A 24,203-nucleotide genomic window follows, 5' to 3' on the forward strand; every position below is an offset into this window, starting at 1 on the left:
GCTCCCACTACGCTTCCATTTAACAGAAAGCAATAGAAGCTCAGCCACCTAATGCCATTTTAATGAACTTATGTCTTATGAGAGTTTGCCTTCATGGCTTTGTACGTCCCTGACAGCCTCCTTAACTTGTCTGTACTCATATCATGGAATAATCATTTTCAAGGAGGCCATAAAAGAGGAACGGGGGTGAGGGGAAAGCATTACTGTGGTTCAATATGGCCAGAGTACATAATAACAATGTAATTATAACAATATAACAAGGTAATAACAACATGTTCTCCTTTTTGCAGATCGGGTACTGGAACGAGTTTGAGCGCTTTGTAAATATAATGGATCTGCCGTTCGGCAACGAATCGACCTCAGTGGAAAACCGAACAATTGTGGTCACTACTATTATGGTACACGTTCCATGACGTTTTAAATGTGTCACGTATTCTGCCACTCAGGGTCATGGTGTAGACTCCCTTTTGTCCTGGGCGGTTAGAAGTACATTTCTTTTTGAGTTGCTTTCCATCCACTCACTACACGTTGAAACAGTCAAGGTGGGGGTTAAAAAAAGGGCGTAAAACGAGTGTTTCAACTGTATCCGTGTGGGTGACAAAGCATTTTGATTTTCCATACTCCAGTGGCCTGTCGTAGCAGTGACATCACAATAACGGCATAATGGTACAATGGTAATGTTTTATTTTTTTATGTTGCCATCATATAAGTAGACATACAATGCATACGTAAGTAGAGACCTCTCTCCACTCATCAAGTAAATGGTCAATGACGCATGGGGTACACCACTTCCAGTGAACAAATGGAAAAATGGCAGCATTGAGAGGGGTTCGGTGGTTTCTCTCAGGGAAAACAGAATTTGAAAGTGGTCAGGGATGAGTAGATGGCTAGTCCCACTGACCCCCACTCAGATTCTGTTTTACACTAACCTGGAGATTGCTCTGTGCTGATAATAATAATAAAAAAAAGGTATTACACTGTCTACCTCAACAGTTTGGACTGTTTGGTTGTGAAAAAATTCAAAGTGCTATTTAATGACCCACTCTTCAGCACAACAGCTGGAATTGTTTTGGCTCTCAGCTTCAAATTTGTTGGTGAGACATTTCGTGTAAACAGCAGGGGTGGAAAGCAGATTAAATATTTCTAACACTGCTACTAAAGCACCACTGCTGTAGCCATAATTCATTGTTTAATTCACAAATGAATAAAAAGATATTAGTAAATGATTTATGTAAATGCTAAATTGCCTCACTGAGAGATGGTCTAAAGACTACCAAGTAGCACAGGATCACAACAGAGTAGGACAGCTCAGCACGCTTGCAGGAGAACACTAAGGTTTTGTTCACACAGCAGGTAAAATCTGTGTCAAATCTGAATATTTCAGTTAAGATGTTCACATTGTCTTTATAATGTGGCCTATACCTGACATTAATCTGAACTAACTACAATCCATAACTGCTGGCTGTGCATAGCATAGGGTTTAAAACAAAGACCTAATGTAATATTTAAACATAAATTGATTCTGAAGACATAATGATTATACTTAGACTGGATGTATTACACTCTAGGCTACACTTCTTGCAAACATGGATTTGTTTCCATTCCTTTAACATCTCAAACTAAAGAAACGTTTTGAAAAAAATTGGGAAAGTGTCCCAAACACCAGATTAAATTGATTTATTGCTGTTCACACAGCCACAAAAATGACATATCTTTGTCACATAAAGATCACATTTGGGCTACTTTTCCTTGCTGTGTGAACATACTCTAACTGCTCAGTTCTGCTACCTTCACTAAGAGATGCCTGCATTGGTATTATATATATATATATATATATAAATAATCAAAAAAAAAAAAAAGGAAACAGACAATAAAGAAAAGAATAAGTACACAATAGGACTAGTTAGTCGGCTAATTGTCTCCTCACTTATGGAACGCAGTAATTCTTTGCTCTGTGGTTGTTACAGTGGTTATTTCAAATGACAGCAGCTACACTGAAGGCTTCATTTGGAATGAACTCTAGTGCAGTTATTAGAACAGTATTCTCTTACAGGGAAAACGTTTAGCCAAGTACTGTAATTTACTGTAAATGAAATTTGTTACTTTCCACCTCTGGTAAACAATCCAGAGCCGTGGAATGGTTTGTCCATCAGGAAGCCATGGACAGACCCGGCCAGGGACATGAAGCGTCTCAGAATAGACGAGGTGAGAGGATACATTCAGCACAAAGCAAACAAACCATTGCTAACCCACTGGCAACCTAATTGTCTCTGACTCTAATAGGGATGCTCTCTCTCTCTCTCTCTGTGCGATGCCCTATTGTTTGGTAATGATGATGTGCTTTAAAAAAAAAAAAAAAAAAAAAAAGCCAAGCTTCTGCTGCTGCAGTGTTTGCAATAGTAAGAGAAAGAAGGAAAAAGAAAGAAATGCTTGCTCAGTTTTCTTTGTGTACAGTGCTGTATGTTGCCAAGATGGTCTTTTTTCTCTTTTTTCTCTCCTTTGTTTTGTATTCCTACAAAGGATTTATATGTTTATTTATATATTTTAATTTCCCAGTATGTTCTTCTTCTTTGTGTTTTTCTTCTTTATGTTTCTGTTGATTGTTTTTTTTTTTTTTTAATTTTTGTTGGAATGACATAGCCTTCCCACGCAACAGCACTATGTGTCTACATTCAGGCAATGGACCGACCCGTCTCCAGTCACTGCCATTTACTTTATGAATCGGATGCCCCTTTGCCCCTGCTCATGACCCTGCTCACCCACCCCATACCTCACTCTCAAACGATACAGGGCTAATGCTACTCAGCCCCCACAAACTAGACCTCATTCAGGTGTGTTTGAGTTTGCACAACTATTTGAATGCTTGGAAAGTCTTTAATCATATTTGGTCTGCTTGCAGATACTGTATGTATTGAATCGACTGGTCTTTTTCAAACATTAATACAAAACTCTGTAAAACAGTGACATACCCTGTTAATAAGGAGAAACACCCATCTGATGCATAATGTTAAATGTTAAAAGTAAATAAGTGAGGGAGTATCTGAATGTGGGAGTAAGTGATTGTCTGAAACAGCAAGTATCTTAATGTGTGAGTGAATGACTGAGTACCTAATGCTTTATATATGTAGCAAAAATAGTGAATAATAACTCAGTAAAAACCTAATATTCATAAATATAACCTAGTTATATATGTGATAAATGATAGTTGATAGTTGGAAAATGATGGTAATGTTTATAGTGTGTGTGAGTGAGAGAGAGAGAGAGAGAGAGAGAGAGAGAGAGAGAGAGAGAGAGAGAGAGAGAGAGAGAAAGAAACGGAAAACCAGTTGACTCAATTGTTTTCTTTTTTTCTCATCCTCTTTCCATAATCTTAGTCTTAGTAGGGGGTTGGGTGCATTAGCCAACGGGTACGGCAGGGACCATTCACTGGTCTTAGCCACAAGACCCAAAACTTGCTTCTTCTGTCTCTACCGTCCTGTGTGTCTGAGTGTGTGTGTGTGTGTGTCCATGTCATTAGTTCTTGTCTGTGTGTGTGTCTTAAATACAGATATGTAGAGAGATAAACACAAAGCACACCAAGAGAAATGAGTGTGAGTGTATGAATGAGTTTGAAAGAGAGAGAGTCTACCCAGCACGCACCTTGCATGCTCTTGACTGGTCAGCTGTCGGTGGGCTCTGGTGACCGCTGTGGTGACAATAAACCAGAGTGTGTTTGATTAACAGGAAGCTCCCTATGTGATGTACAAGAAAAACCATATGCATCTGGAAGGCAATGACAAGTATGAAGGCTACTGTGTCGATTTAGCTTCTGAGATAGCCAAACACGTTGGGATTAAATACAGGCTGTCTATTGTCATGGATGGCAAATACGGAGCCCGAGACCCTGAGACCAAGACGTGGAACGGGATGGTGGGTGAACTAGTCTATGGGGTGAGTACCACTTACTTTGTACTCTATGTTAAACATTTCCAATAATCCTCTTTTAACTTCATTATTCAGATGAAAATCTGAAAAGTGTGTGGGATATGATAAGTATAGATAAATAATCCCCATTTCCAGAAAAGGATGCTGTGCAAAATGTAAATGAAAAAATAATTCAATAATGTGCACATCATTTAAACCCAATATTTAATTAAAAACAGGACAAAGAGAACATTTCAGATGTGATAACTGTGAAATAGTATTGTATTTTGAAAAATATATGACAATTTTGAATGTGAGTGATTGTTTTTGTACCTGTTTGTCCCATCTATGTTTTCTGGCTCCAAACTCCCAGAAGAAGTAATAACTTCTTCTGAAAAGTCTCTTTTTAGAGCTGCATCATCAAAGGCCTTTATGATGTCACAATGGCAGAGAAAAGTTCAAATGATTGTTCAATCAAAACAACCTGGCTAAAAATGGACCTGTTCCATTTCCATAGTTACTGTTGCTAGGATAGAAAAGCTTTATAGATCCGTTAAAAAACAATATTTATGAGAAATTTCAGCTCACAACTGACTCTAGGTATTAGAACATTGCTCTGAAAATGTGATGGCATTCAGTCAGATCATTTATTTTGGCTCACAGCTCTTGCTATATGTGGAGACATTGAATTGAACTCTATCACCCAGATCATACCTCTGTGGTGGTCCCTTGCAGGTTCTGATCATTAAAGAGCAGATTGAAATGTGGATAAGAAAGTATACATAGGAACAGATGGACTACAGTCTGTAATTGTAGAAACACAAAGTGCTCCTATGTGGTCAGTGGAGCTGATAAAATGGACAATGAGTGTAGATATGTACAAGGTAGATATTCCTAGCTCAGTCATCGTTTAGATTGTGTATATATCCTACTTTCTGCATCTTCGCCTCAGAATAACTCTCCCATGCAGTAATGAGACTTATCATGTGCGTGCAAAATAAATAGCATTTGAAATTATTAATGGATTCTAAATTATAATTTAATTTATTGTCTCATTAGGTTCAGTGGGGGTTTTGCCTGCCTTCAGTACGTCTCTGAATGAGCACATTTGTGCGTGAATCATGCAAATAATGGAAATCAATTAACGAAAACGAATGATGCTGCTTGGCATGACGACATTGCTTCCACACATTAGCCTCAATTTTAAAAAATGCTGCCATTTTACTGGATGATGAAATACAATATTTATCATAACATACTTTCATTTTCTCTAATTGCTTCATCAAGTTCAGGATCGTGGTGGGTCCAGAGCTCACATGAAATCATTGGGTGCAAGACAAGAACACACATTGGACAGGGTACTAGTCCATCACAGGGCATCACACACTCACCCTAGGCAATGGAGAACAGCTACCAGCATGTGTTTTCAGACTGGGGGAGGGAACAAGAGCACTATCTCAGACCTATATCTGAAGTGTGAATTGAACCCTGGATCACTATATGCATCACCACCATGCCACCCACAACAACATACCATCTTCTTAAATTACAGTATTTCTTTATTATGCTGTGGCCACTGGGAGCTGATGTCTTTCCTAACAGTTCAGCTGAACAATTTTAATGGCAAAACCAAGGGTTGCTGTGTCTCTGTACTTGATTGGATGTTTGAAGTCTAATACCTCTAACAACAGTTTCCTGTGATTTTACGGCGAGTTACAGAAAATTACTGTAAAATTCTGTAGAGTACATACAGGACATCTGTTACAGTGTAAAGCCGGTGGTAACCCTGTGTTAAGATTGAGTTTTGCAGCCTGCTGCTTCACAGCTGCCTGCTTATCGATTCATCTTAGCACAAAGCCACTTCTCCACACTGTACCGGGCCAAGCATCCACCTTTACATTTGTCAGAGTGTTCTCCTGTGCTCTAAATGCAGGCGACAGCCAGGCAAATCATTCCCATATACCACAAGCTGACATCCAGCAAAGAGGTGCCGTATACAAAATGCATGAGGCTTGGGTTACCTCATCTGTTCAATTTCCCATCCATCAGTTGGAGAGATTGGCTGGTTTTGATGTGCTAACGCTCGGAATGTCGCTCAAAATGAGGAGGAAAACTCCAGCATAGCCTGGGAGAAGGAAAAAAAAAAAAAATATATATATATATATATATATATACGCACACGGTCAGGGATACCTGCGGTGCTATTTCTGTCTGGACATGGTCAAGACTAATGGTTGCCTATGTGGCATGCCCTTTTGACCGGCATCATTGGTTTGATTAGTGCTGCCTTTCAAAGGTTACACTCATATGGCTTTGTTGTCCTCACTATTGATTGGCAGGCCGAGAGGAGCATTAAGATGAAGTGGTTATTATGCGGCATGATGATGTGTCTACGATACAGCCGAGAGAACATCTCTGTTTTTATTTGCTCGGCCAGCCGAGAAAATACAGGGCGATTTTCTCAGGTTCATATGTTCTTTATTGTCACTGTGGATTTCAATAGTCACAATGAAGCACAATGATGTCCTCCACAAATCGATACTTATAGGGACCGAAGCCGTTATTTGATGAGTCACTTAAACAGTCCTGGCTGGTGGTAGCGCTGTCTAAACAGCAGCAGTCGATTCTGTTCTTCTGTCTCTTTTAAAAACACAGCCCCCCACCCCCCCACCCCCCACAACCAAAGTATTTGTTTTTATAGTGGGCCACAAGCTCGGGGGAAAAAACCCAGATGAAAATGAAATAATCCAAATGGAAAACCTTGTGATGGAGTGCTGTTGAGTGATATCAGTAAGGCAGTTGGACCTGACTCGACTTCTTTCTTCCTCTTTCACATTCTTCCCTTCATTCCTCATACTCATGAGCAAAATTATTTGGCCAGAGCCCAATGCTGTGGGGCTTTATACCCATTTAGCAAACAATTTGTAGCACTTCGTATTTCTACAGCTACAGAATGTAGTCCATCTGTTGCTGTACATACTTTGTTTGCCCCATTTCACTCTGTTCTTCAGTGCTCAGTACCCCCACAGGGCAGCTATGATCCACACTGACAGTTGTGACTGACGGTGGTTGTGTGTTAGTGTGTGTTGTGCTGGTATGAGTGGAACAGACATAGCATTGCTCTGCCACTTCATTAGACATACATACCTCATTGGTCCACATTGTAGACATAATGTCATTGAAGAGTAGGGTAAATAGGGGCAAACAAAGTTTGCAGCGCAACAGATGGACTACAGCCTGCAATTGTAGAACTACAAAGTGCTACGAAGTGTTGGCTACAAGGGTATAAAGCCCTGTAAAGTGCAGATTTCAACCTCAGAGTCAGGAAAGAATGATCGGATGCAGTTATTTATCCACGGCACTGGGGGACCAGATCCAAAGCATGTTTCTGCCTTCCCGATAAATCACTTCTGGTAGACGCTTAATTAGCTATTTATATGCAAATTATTCTATGATTTATTGAGACAGTGCTCCGGAGTTCCCGCTCACCACTGAACTACGAGATAAAAAGGAAATGCATATTTGCGGGGGGCTTTTTTAAACCACCGCTCACCTGCAAAGTTTCCTCTACCTCACTCCGTCTTATTGCATAACTAAAAGCTTCCTGGAAATACGAAAGCTGTCACTGACCTTACTCTGGAATTCTCCAGGGAGATGGAGTGGGAAGCTCCACAGCTTCCGGCTGTCACACCTCTGAGTCTCCAGCTCCCACAGTGGCATATTGTGACGCATATGGAGGGAAGTGTTAGGGGGAAGAAATAGAGCAGGGTAAAGGCTCCTCAGCCTGTGAAGGTCAATTTAAGGAGCTACGTGTCATGAATACTTGCTTAAGCTGTTTATAAATATTTTAGTTTTGCCTTATAAATATGTAATTCACTGTTTACGCACTTGACATAAAAGTCCCAGTGTAGGCTGTCAGCTGAGTTTTATGTAATTAGGTCGCATGGGATATCGTCCAGCATTGTGCAGCTACTACTGAAAACTATTTTTGTATGTGAGACATGGATAAGCCAATCACAGAGAGATAACATGGCTGTTAGTATGATGTCAAACATCTGTTACTTATCCGTATAAAAGATTCCCAGCCTGAAGTGACCTGACACATTACACTAATGTAAAAGGGGCAGGGTGGTGCCTCACAGCTCCAGGGTCCTGGGTTCAATCCCTGCCACAAGTCACTGTCTGTTTGGTGTGTTCTCCCTGTGTCTGCATGGGTTTCCTCCAGGTGTTCCCACAGTCTAATCACGTGTTGGTTGGATTGGCTATGGGAAATTGCCCAGTTAGTGGGAGTGTCTGAATGACTGGGTGAGTGTGGGATGCCATGTGATGCACTAGCACCCTTGCAAACATTAATTCAGTGTAGGATCTGGATCCAATGTGATCCTGCTCAAGATGAAGTGGATACAGAGGATGGATGAATGGATGGATGTTCATAACTGAGACTCCAAGGTAGATTTTTCAGAGTTCTGCAAGCTTTTTCCACGTTGAATCATCTGAGAAATATCACCAAGTCTAAGGTTATGTGGTTTGGCAAGAAGGGTTCTGTTTATAAATGCTCCAGTATGACTTTATAAATATGTTATTCACTGCTTATGGGTGTATCTTGTCCTCAGCCAAGCGGAATATTCAAATTAGACATCAGATTATAGCTGCATCCCAGTTGCACACTTAACATCAAGTCTAACTCAATTTTAATTGAGTATGTAGCATAGTAATAGGTTGAGTGCACTAAAAATATCCACAGTTTACACTTAGAACTAGTCTTTTTTGAGTATAGTAATGATAGACACTACTGTCCTACAATCCAACGCAAAACATAAAGTGAGGAGCTTCTGGAAAATGTTGCCTCTGCCCCAAACAGTGCCCTACTCCCTACATAGTGCACTTTACAGATTATAATACAGTAACACTACTACACACAGACAGTGCACATACTGTTACAGAGGGACAAGAAAAGTGTATAAAATATAAATGTGTTATTCACAATAAAATGCACTATTTTAATGCAGAAACCATTGTTTTATTACATACACTGTGCACTATGCAATGTGCATGAAAATATTTGAGTTTCAGCCTTTGAAGGAAATGGCAGACAGAGTTGCAGCTGTAGCTAGGTATGGAATGCTTTGTCATAACAACAGTTTATTAATCGCTGTTATTATAGCAATTAGTGTAGTATGTTTATATTTTGTGTACTAGCCTGACAAACTCACACTTTTAAATTGGGTACACTGCATAGTGTTAGTGTGAAGTATACAACTGGGAGACAGCCATAGAGTCATCCAAAAGTATTTTGAATTTAAGTTCCTATCTGGCTGAATGAGATACTGATCAGAAGCTGGAGCTATCTCACAACAGTTGCTATGGAAGTATCTATTTGTGTGAGAAGCATGGCTAGGCCAATTACAGGGTGCAGTTTCACTGCTCCACATGTCAGTGCCTGATGGTTTTTACATTCCTCACCAACAGTTGGCATTGAGCATGGTGACTATAGGCTCATGTTTGGCTGCTCCAGAGTGTCCATTCTAGTTGTCAATCCAATCTGTGTGTAATGGTGGTCTGTAAACGTGGTTTTTCTCACCATGTAAAATAAGTATTACGTATAAGTATTAAAGAACGTTTATTCTTTTATTAACCAAATCTCACAACAGTTGCTAGGGCAGAATGTGGGTGAAGCATTTATAAGCCAATTACAGAAAGCTGATGTTGGCAGTTAGGATGACGTCATTGCCGCTGTTACTTTTCCATATAAAAGGATCACAGCCTTCAGTGTCCAGCGGAGGTCAGCATGAGGATCTCGGCTGGAGCTGTTGAATCGTTTGTGAAAGCTCAGCTGCCATTTATGTGCTCCCCAGTCAAAACCACTTTAATGCTTTGCATGTCCTTTTTTGTTTTGTTGTTTTGTTTTACATGCTCCAAGGCAGTGGATGTCCTCTTTTTATTTATTTATTTATTTTATTTTTTCAGAAAAGCCGGCATTTCTGATGTGATTATTTAATTATTATTATTTTTATTTTTTTACTGTACACTTATCATTTTTTTTCTTTTCAGTATTAGGCAAATGCACCCTAGAGCAAAGTCAAATCATTTATTTCTGAATCTGAATCTCTTCCCAGCTTTTGTTTTGCTCTACCCACATTCCCGAGCCTGTGGAAATACTCCATGACCCCGTTTTTAACATTCGAGCTAAACACTCTGGAGCAAATGGGCCTGATGAACTAATCCCAATGAGAAAAGATTACTAAACGGCAAGAATGGATTACTCTTAGATGTGAACAATGTCACCCATTTAGAGCTTCTCTACTCCATCTTCATTAAAGTGTTTGTGAAACATTTATGTGGAAGAGCTGCTTTCAATTTGAATTCTTAGGTGCATATGAATGAAACATGTAACATTAACACAGATACTGTCACTGACGTTACATACTGTTGGCCAGAACTGTGTTGCTGTTGTCTAGGTGTAGTAGCATATAGAGGATGGCAACAGTGTTATTCAAAATGCTATATACACTGGATAACAATTGTGTTGTGGCTATCCAGTTATACTGGCACCGCGGATAACACTGCTGCCCTCCACACAACAGACTGGGGTCTTGAGTAGGAAGACCATGCTAACAACTGATGCTACATTAGCCTAGAACATGATGGAACAGTCTCTTTAGATACATTTGGGATTTATTTATATGATAGGGATGTGTTGTAGTCCTGGCTGTGAATTGAACGCCAGAGGTTTTGTGTTTAAAAAACAAATACTAATAATAACTCATGATAAATTATTAGCTTATTGTCAAGAGAATACCACTCATCTGCTTGCTCTATCACATACCAGCCCTCTGGATCCTGATGGAAAGTTCTGGAGAAGGGAATCTGGAGGAAAATGGGAGTGCTATGGAACAGCTCACATCCTGCAGAACCTGAATAGAGGTGGTGTCTGAACTGCATTTACTCAGTTGGTAGAGCACTGGTTCAGTTGATGGCTGCGCGTGTGTTCAGGTTCTGCAGGGTGCGAGACATTCCCTTGCTTAAGGGCAAGGCCACCCTCATCCTCCAAGTTGGAGTTTCAGCTTTCAGGAGTTCTTCAAAGTCAATGGAGCTTGTTCTGTGTTTGCACAAACAGACAAGTATTACTAAAAAAATTAAATTGAGTAAAGAGATTAGATCATAAAGAGTGCATTATGTAATAACAGCTTATGATTGTCATATAATCTATTATTTCAGACTGAAGATTAACTAGTGCCATTGTCTGTGCCTTTTCCTAGAGAGCAGATATAGCCGTCGCGCCCTTGACTATAACTCTGGTCCGAGAGGAAGTGATAGACTTTTCCAAGCCCTTCATGAGTCTGGGTATCTCCATCATGATCAAGAAGCCTCAGAAGTCCAAGCCGGGTGTGTTCTCATTCCTGGACCCTCTGGCCTACGAGATCTGGATGTGCATCGTGTTCGCCTACATCGGCGTCAGCGTGGTGCTGTTCCTCGTGAGCCGCTTCAGCCCCTACGAGTGGCATCTGGACGAGACGGATGAAGCCAAAGACCCCCAGACTCCTCCTGACCCGCCTAATGACTTTGGGATTTTTAACAGCCTGTGGTTCTCTCTGGGGGCCTTCATGCAGCAGGGCTGTGATATCTCACCAAGGTTGGTAGCCTCATCTCTTATTCCAGCTCCATCGCTTAGCACTATAAACACTCATAAAGGAGCCATCACTCATTCTTCCTTGGGTCCTGTGAGTGTCACTGTGTTTTTTTTTTTTTGTGGTTAAAGGTTGATTGGATTGTTTTAGGGCCTGGCTATATTGAGTAATTGCAATTCCCCCACTAGGAGTCATCATAGCAGTATCCGAGATGGCAAAATCAATGTTTACTAGGAAACATTAAAAAAAAGAAAAAAAAGAAAAAAGATGTATTATTACTCTACATTCACAATTGCTAACATTGAAATCACCATCTCTCCCATATATTTTGGAAACAATATTATCCCCAGAAACAAACACATAGAAGCACATGCTTGTGCAGTGCCTTTTCTTTAATGGAACTCATAATGAATGCAGTGACCAAAAAATACCTCTCTCTTGCCATTTTTTAGTATCTTCATATGTGGGTTATATTTTGGTGAATAAAATGTCAATTGTTATTTTTAAGTCTAACAAAATGGCAAAAGTGTAGGAGGATTTTTGAAACTTTAATTAGAATCAGAATCTTTTAGAAACACTTTATTGGCCACTATGCACACAGAGGAATTTGTTCTCCGGGTAGCCCCAGCCATGGTACCCTGAGCCTCAGTCATGGGCACTTCTCTTATGACCTGCCGGCTCTGCGGATCGAAATTGCAGCCTTCCGGTTAAAGCCCAGTTCCCAAACCACCAGGCCACTGTTGCCCCACCAATTACTATTAAGCATTACATAAAAACTCTTTAAAACATAAATCTAATATATGCAGTGTGAGAAAACCCCTCTTCTCCTTATCCCTAACCATATCCTTAGGCCTAAGTCTAATCTCAAAAATGTTACAATTATCAGGATTTTTTTCTGCCATCCTCCAGTGTAATTGTCTCCCACAACAGTTTACAGCACCCTTTCTGTGATTCTTCCTCAGGCACATAACAGTGAGTATGTGTGGATGTATTTCAGCAGTGCCACTAGTGGATGGGATATCATTCAGTGGTCATAAATATCTGGGCTGATTCTTTTTCTTGTATGTGTAAGATTTTTTGTTGACTGCTCAGTTGTGTGTTGATCTGACACAAATGACAAAATGAGGTAGACATAAAGTGAAAACAATTATATGTTTCTTTTTTCCCCTGTGTATTCACCCTAAGCTTCTATATATTTGTTAGAACATGCAAGTAGTTTTTTTATTAATTATTAAAATAAATAAATAATAAATAATAAATAATAATAATTATTTATCGGCATAGTGATTTTTCTTCAAATTTGGGAAAAGGTAAAATCCACTCAGGGCTAAGTCCAGGCTGTAGGGTGGAGGACTAATTTCTTGGAATCCCCAGTCATTCACATTGCAATGCTCAATCTTCCTCAACGTACTTGTGCTACCCACAATGGTTTAGGTTTTCACGGCGATTACAACAAAACTAATGATCAAAATGAGCTGATGATTTCTATATGTACCCTCAGAAACGGTTACTTCCTATAACAATTTTCAAATTACCTGCAGGATTAGTAGATTGTATCAATACCAAGAAATTATAGAACCACCCTCGTATATTGTACCAAGTACAAACTTAAAGTAGAATATAGTACAAGTCTGGTCCTTAGTTAAAGGTTCTGACTGAGAAAAATGTCGGAGTAGATCCTTGTCATTCTGGCGTTGGTTTCACTAACAGTGCCCAGATGCACCTCTGAGGCATGGAAACGTCTGAAGCATTCTTCATGGTTAAAAGTTGATTAGATTGCAGTTCTTAGTGTCAAACCAGTGACTGATTGAGGAGCTGTGGCAGTTGCTGTAACTGTTGGGCTTTTACGGGTAGAACATCCACTTCATTTATTCATCGCTCTTATTATTTCCCTCTGCAGAGAATGCTTCATGCTCGTCCTAAATACAACAGCAGGAAGCTGATTAATTAGGACTCCATTGTGCTGCAGGTTGTCGTAGATCATTTTGCACATTTCCCCCATATTTCTCATGTGGAGCTTTGTCAGAGCCACCGTCCAAAATCAACATGCTGAAAACAAAGGAGGTTTATCAATGCACAAGCTAATCTAATACAATGGAGGAAAGAACGTATTAAATATCATTACACAAGGCTGCCGCACAATGTGGAGGGAAATATTAGTGCTGTGATTATAATGCAGGTTATTAATGTTGAGTCTTATACAGACAGTGGTGAATCAGTAATGCAGCATGGTTAATGACTGGTCTGCATTATATTGACTGAATATCATCAAGCCAATGCTTGTATGCGGTTGTGTGTGTGATGCAGCTGACAGTATTATTTCATCATAGATATTTATGTGCTTTCTGCTTTAGCTTTTGAGTTTACATGTGGTCTACCACACCTCACTATCCCAATAATATCACTCACAGTTGACTGAGGCATATCTAGCAAGGCAGAAACTGTCATGATCTGATTAGAAGCAAAGGTGCCTTTCTATATGTGCCATATTTTGTCACAGTTTAAAGAAAAAAAAAATCAAAATGGTAACTTTATAGGAGATGAAAATAATCTTAACTTGTAACAGAATGGAAGTCAATGTAAAATGGTTTTATTCTAAGTCATTTTGGAGCATTTCTATTGGTCCATTCATCAGGAAATTGTACACAGTGTGAAGGACAGCAGCTGTGTTCAAATGACGTAGTGAACTAAAAATCCTTGAAAATGAAGTACATGTTTTTCTTTGGCCAGCGACATTTTGAAATCACTCAGCTGTTCAATGTGACCTATTCTAATGTTTGTCTATGGACAGTGTGTGGTTACGTGCTTGACTGTTAGCACTGACTGTGGGTGAATTACCAGAGGTCGGTAATTAGGCAGCGTAGTGTATACTGTTAATACTTTGCCTCAACTGACTCAATTGTTCCACCGCCAATGCAGTGGGTGACATGTAACCCACTTGGCCTTAAATGTGGCGACCTCAACAACTAGTGCACACATTATGAATACTGTCTACCAGCAACATATATTGAACATATAGTGGATGTGCTCTGAACTAAACCCTCTTTAGGAGCAGTTGTAATAACAGGAAAATTTAATAGACATTAATACACAAGCCATTATAATACAACAATAAAATAAGCATCAGGAGACCTTAGGCAATTAATGTCTCATCAAAGCCTCAAGCAATTAATGCCTCATTACTGGAGCAACAAATCCAATAACACAGCATTACAGAGGAGTCTATAATAGAAGGAGTCAGGTAAGGGCATATTAAAGATTGAAGTTGCCAAGAATGATGTAAACGCCTTAATGGCCGGCGCTAGTGGACAGTGAATTAATGCTGCAGCATTACCTTTCAAAAGTGGCCAAGGTTTGGGAGAATTCATTTGGCAAGGATTCCTGAAAGGACTGCCTTTTAAATTAACATTACTATGTATTACTTTGTTGTAAAGAGGAGAAATGTGCAATTGTTTTATGAGATAGGTGATTGTTTTTTTGTTTTTGTTTTTTGCTTTTTGGTCATTTGTTTTTTTTAAGATGTTTTTGGCAGTGGTGGTACCACACAGGGATGTTGTCATGGGGTGAAAAGTGGAACTGAGTTAGCAGGACCCCAAGTGGGGGGAGGGCCCTTTAGGAGTCTGGAATTTTATTTTCCTTTAAATATTAATATAATTTAAAATTCACAATAAATGTTGATAACTAATGTACATTTAATGTTTTGGGTAAAAAAAAAATTGGTTGAATGATGGATTGAATTGTTTGTCCTAGCTTACATATAGTGTCTGAGGACAGGCACCTTCACCCTCGTACGAAATGGTGTAGTCTGCCTTCAAACATAGAAATGAGGGAAAGCAACTGTTAACAAACTTATTTCCTAAGAAAATGAGCCCAAATGTGAAAGAAAATATCCTACATTAAAAGAACTCTTGTGGTTATAAAACACTTCACTACCACCATTAGTGTCAGGGCTAAAAACTGCATAACACAAAATTAGAAATAACATGATACCTTATCTGTAATCTGAGGTAAACTCTAAATAAATTTTTGTTTGCAGCCCACCACATCATTGCAATTTTATACTAATTCTAAAATTAAGTTAATATTTATGTTTGGGCCATAACATAATTAGGCTATTAGCCTAACTTAGAAGGCTCAGTGCCATAGGTTCATAAGGATAGGCTGGTGAATTAGTAGCCAAGCTAACTTGTGAAACACATGACACTGAGTTTCAGACTGGTGCATAGGGTTATGCCATTGAAGTTATAGTCTAACATCTTGGAGGGCCAGAATTTGGTGTTATGCCCCTGGTACCACAGATAGTATTGCTACCACAAAGCTCCACACAATGCTTCTCACAATCCAAGTAAATTCCAGTGTATTTTCTAGTAGTTCTGATGATATTCAGCTTTTTTTGACTGCCAATTGGTTCATTTAACAGAGTAAACAACTGCTGTTATATTTAATTACAACACAGTTTCACAATACAGTAACAATGACTTCAATGCTGTAGACCAGGGTTCAAGTACTTGGCCAAGGACTGCCTCTACCTTGGTCATGCAATTAGAATGTTAAGTCTTTCTAGATAATAGTCTCTAATAAATGCAACCCAGCAGAGTGGGACTTAAATAGATAGTCTTTTCTCCTGGACATAGAGGGAAACCAGTATGGCGCATGCTTTCGTGAAGGTATGCCTTGCTATTTTAACAGTAGACAAGCTGATTTTAACATTCGTCCATATGCAGTTGTCACAATCTTATTCAGAAACTCAGAGGGAAATAAAAAGTGTATTATAGTCACCCAATTTCATTAACATACAGTGCCTTCTCTAGCTCCCTGAAAGAAGACACAACCAGTGATTGGAAGCAGGCAGTCAAGAGATGTAGTATTGTCCACTTTAGGGGTGTCTGAAATCATTTTACAAATATTGTCCCGTTATGAATATGGAAAAACTTTTGTCATATTTACAATTACAGATAACAATCAAATATGTTTCAACCCCAATATATAATTGATGTTATTACATTTTTTAATTTTTTTTTGTGGGTGGGGGATTCCAAGTCTTAATTAGAAAGGCCAGAACCCACCTCCCAAAGTGTGCAGTACAGACATTCATGCACCAATATGTCAGTGTTACATTTCAGTGCCACTAAACTGTGAAATGCAAGCACCACTATAGTAAATGCAACCCAGAGTCTAAACCATAACCCTAACCATAACCATAACCATAAATGCGACCCAGAGTCTAAACCATAACCCCTAACCATAACCATAACCCTGACTCGACCAAGATGGCGTCGCGATTACACCGCAAGGCTCAGCGTCGTACCAGTTTTAGTAATATTATATTTATTTACTTAGCTATCTCCAGTTTTTTTGCGCAAATAACTCTTGCGAACTACAACTACGACAGACAGACATTTTGGAAATTAACATTCACTGCACAAACACAGGATTCACGCATCAGTTTGACTTCAACCAGCTTTCACCAGAGTTGATTCAAACACCGGGACCAAGTGAGTAAATCTTGCCCACCGGAAGGTGGCTGACTCCTTCCTTCAGCAACAGTTCCAGCACACCGACTGGAGTGAGTATGCTCCTGAGCCACCACAGAGCTCACACATCCACTTGGACACCTACACTAACTCTGTCCTGAAACACATCAACAACTGTGTGGACAGAGTGACATCACAAAAGACAATAATAACATTCCCTAATCAGAAGCCCTGGATGAACAGAAATTTTCATACTCTGCTCAAAGCCAGAGATGCTGCCTTCAGACCGGGAAGCATACAGCTCGGACAGAGCCAACCTAAGGAGAGGAATAGCTATAGCCAATCGTTGCTACAAACGCAGGATTGAGGAGCACTTTACCTCCTCTGACTCTCGGCGTATATAGCAGGGAATGCACACCCTGACTGACTATAAACCAATTAGCACTGTTCCATCTACCAATAATGCTTCACTCCCTGATGAGCTGAACAACGTCTATGCTCAATTCGACCAGGGCAACAAGATATCTTCAATAAACGATCTTCCACCACACAACAACCCACTTGTAATTTCCATTTTGGACGTCAGTTGCATGCTTAACAAAGTGAAAGCACAAAAGGCAGCTGGCCCTGATGGTGTACCTGGCCGTGTGCTAAGAGCTTGTGCTGTGGAACTTGCGGGTGTCTTCACTCACATCTTTAATGTTTCACTTGCCCAGGCAGCTGTACCATCCATCTTTAAGTCTGCCACCATTGTGCCAGTGCCTAAGCACTCTACTACTTCAGACTTATGACTCTCGACACTAGCGTTCCACAAGGCTGTGTTTTGAGCCTGATTCTGTACTCTCTCTTCACCCGTGACTGTGTACCTGCCTATGGTTCAAACACCATAGTCAAATTCGCAGATGACACCACAGTGATAGGCTTGATTACAGACAATAATGAAACGGCCTACCGGAATGAAGTACAGCATCTGTCTTTATGGTGACACATCAATAACCTGGCACTAAACACGCTCAAGACAAAGGAGATCATCATGGACTTCAGACGAACTAGGAACCAAGCTCACACCCCCATTTACATCAACGGAACTGCAGTGGATCAGGTGTCCAGTTTCAAGTTCCTTGGTCTCCACATTTCCAGTGATCTCACCTGGTCCTTGAACTCCTCCGTCCTCATCAAAAAGGCGCAGCAGCGCCTCTATTTTCTTTGGAGTCTGAAGAAAGCTCACTTGTCTCCCAGGATACTGGTGAACTTTTACCGCTGCACCATCGAGAGCATACTCGCCAACTTCATCTCTGTATGGTACGGCAGTTGCTGTGTTGCAGACTGCAAAGCTCTCCACTAGGTGGTAAAAACAGGACAGCGCATCATAGGCACCGAATTACCTACCATCGAGGACATCTACCACAAACACTGCCTGGGCAGGGCAATAAATATCGTCAAGGACATCACCCACCCAAATCATGGACTTTTCAGCCTTTTACCATCTGGCAGACGTTACAGAAGCCTCCTTTCCTGCACTAGCAGGCTTCGTAAAACTTTTTTTCCTGAGGCTGTTATCCTGATGAACACTATTCAAACACTTTAAATAAACATTGCACAATCATTTCACTGCACCTTCTGTAATGATGTATCTCATTCATCCTTCAGTGCATAATACATCATCTACACAATATTACTTTGTTTACATGTTTTATATTTCAATATGTATATATGGTTACAACTTCCATAATAACAATGTTATATATCTCACTTATAAGTATATATAGATTCTAATGTTTATATAACATATTCAGTATATGTACATTCTATATATAATCTTATATCTACATAATCCTATATAATTCTTATATATATATATATATATATATATATATATATATATAATCCTGTAAATTTCGTATTTCACTTCAACGTGTTTATACTATGAATATATGTCATACACAACTGCACTTTATGTAAATAATGTTATATATTGCACTTTTGGTTAGATGCTAACTACATTTCATTGGCCCTGTACTTGTACTCTGCACAATGACAATAAAGTTGAATCTAATCTAATCTAATCTAATCTAATCTAAACCTAAACCTGACCTCAAAACTAGGCATTAACCATAATCCTAAATCATACAGGTAGGTTTAGTAGCAGTATGTTCACACTTTAGTGACACAACATGACCCTAGTTGTTGGCAAATATGTATTACAATGTACAGTGACATAAGGTGTCAAATTACAGTGTTTTATTGCTTTTTCCTGTGAATTCTGGTAGCTGACCCCTCCCCACTCCACCCATTATGCCCTGTAGGCCATTGCTTTGTGTTATGTTGTGTGGTTGCCATGTTGTTGATTAGGACTCTTCCACCTGGCTACAGGGCAAGGGTTATTTTTTGCAGTTTACACTGCTCAACAATGTTGTCAGCAGCACTAAAGACCATGTTGACATTTTAATCTCAAATCCAGTAATTACACCGCATCCGTCCGTAAAATTTTTGCTGTGTGCCGTGACATTTATGTATTACTCAAGAATGTCAGAAAAGCTGCAGTCACGCGAGCCCCAAGCCTTCAGCCTGCACTTGTGAAGTCCACCTTAAACAAGCTCTGCTGGTTTCGCTGAGAAATAGGAAACTAATTGCAGCTCATATATTCTGCTGCTGGGATAATCACGTCAATGGACAGTAAAAATGCTGGTTTACCAAAAGCTCTTCGTCAATAAGAACTGTTTAAATAATTACCTTAAGGGCCCCCTGCAGAGCACAACACCAGGATACACCATGACACTTGGGCATCGTTTGGAGTTTTCGCTGATGTTGTAGGATGAACAAAGCGCCTCATACTTCTTTAATGAAAGCGCTTGTTACTGAAAATAATGAAAAGGCTAAAGGTGAAAAAATTTATGTTTCCAATAATGTAAACCCATTTTGTAGCAACTATTGCTTTGAAGTACGTTCCAGATTAATGTTATTGTTGTTACAGCTGCCCTGTAATGTTGCCTGGTTGGAAGAATTGTGATGTTGTGTTTGTAAAAATAACAGCTGCTTCTCACCTCCTAGATTTTTCAGGAAGTGTAAAAATACATGTTTTAATCCAGGATGGCCTTTTATTTGACATACAATGTGTTATACAGGGTGTAAGAGCCATTAGTTTATGCCATGTGCCCTATAGAGGGTGCAGCATGCCATTTCGGATAAGCTTGCACCAAGAAAATTGCTGTTATAGCTTAGTGGACAAAGTACTCAGCTGAGTCCTAGTGGCCTGCAGCAGCTCCAGGTATTTGTTCCAACCCTGCACGCATCACCATGTAGACGAGGGAGGTTATCTCATTAATGAAGAATAAAGAAGGCTAATTAGTCATCACATCTTGTGCTATAGGGCTGGAACACATGCCTACAGAGTCTGAGAGCTGAGTATAAATAGAGCAGAGGCAGATAGCACAACAGACTGTTCACCACATAGAATCTGAATGAACTCCAAAGAACGCTTTGTAACATGTAAACAAAGTTTGATAGCTAGATGTTATGCAATATGTTGTCCAGGTTGGGGATAGTAAAATGGATCATAATGTGGACGTGGAGCTTTCTGTGTGCTAGACTTTTTTTAATCACCATATTACAGAAACCTAGTGTTGTCTTTGTTGTTAGATGCACCTAGGTTTTTTTTTTCTGAATGAATGTTTGCATACTTTAAGAACGCATGATGTTTACTGGTTTCATTATTGTTTTTTTTAGGGATTTTGGTTTATTGTATTTGTATCTATATACCCCTCTAGCTAAGGGTCATCATATGTTAGTTTTCAAAACAGAGGACATCTAAGGCAGGAATTGTTTTGAGGGTGTAAATTGTTGACAAATGCATCCATAATCATGCAAATATGTGGTTCTACAGATTAATGGAGAAAGTGCTATAGATGTTTCTCTACCTTTCAGCAAAGGCTTCTTTATGGCACTAAAAAGGGTTCCTCTATTGTTAGGATGCCATGCTTTTCTAGATGTCGTGCCATATAGAACACTTCTTTAAAAGTTGCTATAGAGCCATCAATCTGAATAATCCCATCACAATGCAAAAACCCATTAATTATGTAAGAGTTTCTTCATGTTGAACAGTTTTTTAGAACCAGAATGGCCAGATTCCATTCAATTCAACAATTGTCCCTAAACAATAATAACAGTTATAACTATATAAACCATACGTCAGTTCCTGACAGTTTATGGTCATTGAAAGCCCATTATATTCTGTTCATACCAAACTACAAAACCTAAGCACAAGTAAGTCATATACACCAGAGGGGAAATGATAAGATTACATTGTAACTGATGTTTTTAACATTTCTAAAAGTAAGCACCACATTTTATCAACTAGAAGTAATATATATCTGATTAACGAACAGGGCAGCACTAGGATTCAGAAAGTTATATAGAAATACTTTCATGAAGGTATGACTGATTAAACAGTGCTGTATGTAATATAATTAACAACCTCGCTCTTCGCTCTGTGGTGATCTGGCTTTAATAATGTGGTAAATTCACCTGTTTTTGTGTAAAGTCAGAATTAAACAAAAAGCTGTGCAGATGAACTCGTCAGAAAGTCAGTAACAGCCAGATGTGTCCGTGTATTCATGTTGTTATAGGGTCAGAGGAGATGACTTTCTTTTTGTTCAATTTAGAGCAGAAAACGAAAGGCTATTGGGTCACAGAAACACTTCCAAACATGAAGAAGCAATTATGATAAATTACCTTAACTTTCAACACATTCTGTTCAAAGTTTTAGTAAAACACTGTAATGTTGAGCGGAGCTCAGCTGTAAACCAGTGAATTGTGATTAAGTTGTAAAGATGTAAACACAAGAAGGTGACTTACAACAATGTCATACATCAAATGCCTTCCGTATGCACACTTCAAAGGAGTGTTTAGGGCTCAGGGCAAAAATTGGGATGGGGGAAAGACTGCAGACAGTACAATCCCAGATATTTTTGGCAACTAAGAAATTCTGGACAGAAGTTTATTTTTTTAGGTCCCAAAAAGTGGAAATTTCAGAAGAAAATTGAACATCTGCTCTGGAGAGTCTTGTTCCAATGACAAAATTTCCCTAAGAGTGTGTTTTGTGTGTGTATGTATGCTACTGAAGAGATATGTCAGCAGTGTGTGCAAGTTACAGCATTTGAATTCACTAGTCAGAAGTTCTGTCTATATACACTGCACCTGTAGTGTAAGGGCACAACCACTGCTGTAATGGTCTGTGGTGAGGTAGGCCAGGAACAAGTGACCACAATGTACAAACTCACTGCTAAATGATATTCCTTGTGCAAAAGAACATGCAAATCAACTGCAGCTAAGCCAGGTTGGGTCAGGTCATTATTTTGATAGGAGACCTCTAAAGAAACTTGGATAGCTGCTGGAACTTGTGTTGTTGGTGCCAAGACGGGGAGCTCTCTATGATTTTGTGAAACCCAATGCCTGGGTTCAGTGACAGGGACAGTGTACTGAATAATCTGTGACATCCTTCCAATGAGACATAAAACCAAGTTCCTGACTCTTAGAGGTCATGAACAATCCCAAGAACCTTTCTTCAGAAAGTAAGAATGTTACCCTAATGTCTTAAATCTGAAAGTGTGGTCACCCCTTGTATCTTCCCTACCTAATATTTATTAATAATAACAATATAATTATTATTATATATAATTACATGATATGATATAATTATGATATAATAATAACTGACCTAATCACTGATGCATGGTGACTGTACTGGGTGGATTGGCTGCTGTGGCATAATGCAGCTGGATGGGGCACATTGGTGGCAGTTGAGGTACTTTGGGGATCAAAAAAAGAAAGAGCTGTATAACTGTAAATATCATTCACTGATTCAAGATCAGACTTACCACTCTTGCCTAGATATTAAAGAATTCAAATAAAGTAACATGTTGGAAAAGTGGAAATTTTGTCTGAAGACTTTACAGTTCCACAGCATCGCAAATGCAAGGTCATTTCAGGCATTCTGTAGAGCAGTGAGCGATGAGCTAACATCGTTACTGATTATATCAAATATATTTAAACCCAGCCCAGCTGTCAGACATGCATCACCCCGGCACAAAAACGTCTTCTCCAATAATGATCTGTCACCAGCTTTCATTTGACTTTCTGATCCATTCCTCAATCTCAGTCTGTTTGCCTGTTTAGGCTTTACTCTGAGGGTAATCTCACAGCTGTGAAATAGTTTGCTATTTCTGTGCTGCATACATTTGTGTATAATCATGCTCAAGTTATTTTAGCATCAGATTTGTGGCAGTAAATCCACAAGGATCTGTTTTGTTGCAGCAGAAGCATAAAAATTAAACCTCAAATCTGCGTTTAAAAAAAAAAATTTGTGACGTTGCCTGTTCCATTTGTTCACATTCGTCATCACTACTTTAGCAATCTCCTGAATTTTAGATAAACTGTATCTCCAAAGCTTATCTCGCTTTAATCAAGTAATTTTTGCACTCCAACTATTGTCTTTGGCTTCATCTTCCAACCTCCACTGGAATTTATTTTAAACATTGTACTTCACTTAAAACTGCAATTTCTTTTTGAACAAGAACTAAATTAAATAAAAAAAATAATAATCACATTACAGTGGAATGCCTGATGGACTATATGTATTTATTTGCTTCTTCAAACATTAATATGCACATAAAGAAAAAGTGCAGCCCGGATATTTGTAACATTTATGTGTTATTTGATAAGTTTGTGATTTGCTGGTGATTGGTAGTTATTTTACAATCATTATGCAAGCTCCCTGCCATTGGTGGAGCTGTTTCACCCAAACCATGCCAAATGTCAGTTATGTATGTGAAGAAGGATCACAGAAACAGTGCTGTAAACAGCTGTGGGAGAAGATTGCACAGGAGGAAAATTCAGACATTTTCAACCATTTGGAGTTAGGCTAAAGGTTAGGGTTTTAGGTAGGATTAGAGTTAGGGTTGGGGCCGGGTTAAACCAGATTTATTTTACACACATTTTTAGTATTTATTTACTATTTATATATTTTAATGAACCAAACAGAAATAGAAAAACCGATATTAACCATTCTAAACCCACCCACACCCATTAAGGCAGGTTGTTTATCCTAGGCATTAGAAATTCACATGTTCATCCACCTAGTGTGAAGTAATATACACTCATACTCATACAAACTGGTAGATGTTTAAATGCTAAATCTCTG

General features: G+C 39.2%; 1 protein-coding gene across 6 annotated transcripts in view; it reads left to right on the plus strand.

Annotated features, from left to right (window-relative positions):
• Positions 1-24,203, plus strand: part of gria3b (glutamate receptor, ionotropic, AMPA 3b) — a 203,992-nt gene that overhangs the window by 147,241 nt on the left and 32,548 nt on the right. For all 6 annotated transcript variants that reach the window (XR_010795961.1, XM_066649518.1, XM_066649519.1 and 3 more), the window contains exons 9-11: positions 291-398; positions 3,724-3,930; positions 11,163-11,536. Coding sequence is in view for 5 of the 6 variants with exons in the window: in XM_066649518.1 (XP_066505615.1) it covers positions 291-398; positions 3,724-3,930; positions 11,163-11,536 (689 nt within the window). In the remaining variant the exon portion in view is untranslated. The remainder of the gene's footprint in view (positions 1-290; positions 399-3,723; positions 3,931-11,162; positions 11,537-24,203) is intronic.

The sequence above is a fragment of the Hoplias malabaricus genome, chromosome 17 (assembly GCF_029633855.1).
Source record: "Hoplias malabaricus isolate fHopMal1 chromosome 17, fHopMal1.hap1, whole genome shotgun sequence".
Classification (NCBI taxonomy): domain Eukaryota; kingdom Metazoa; phylum Chordata; class Actinopteri; order Characiformes; family Erythrinidae; genus Hoplias; species Hoplias malabaricus.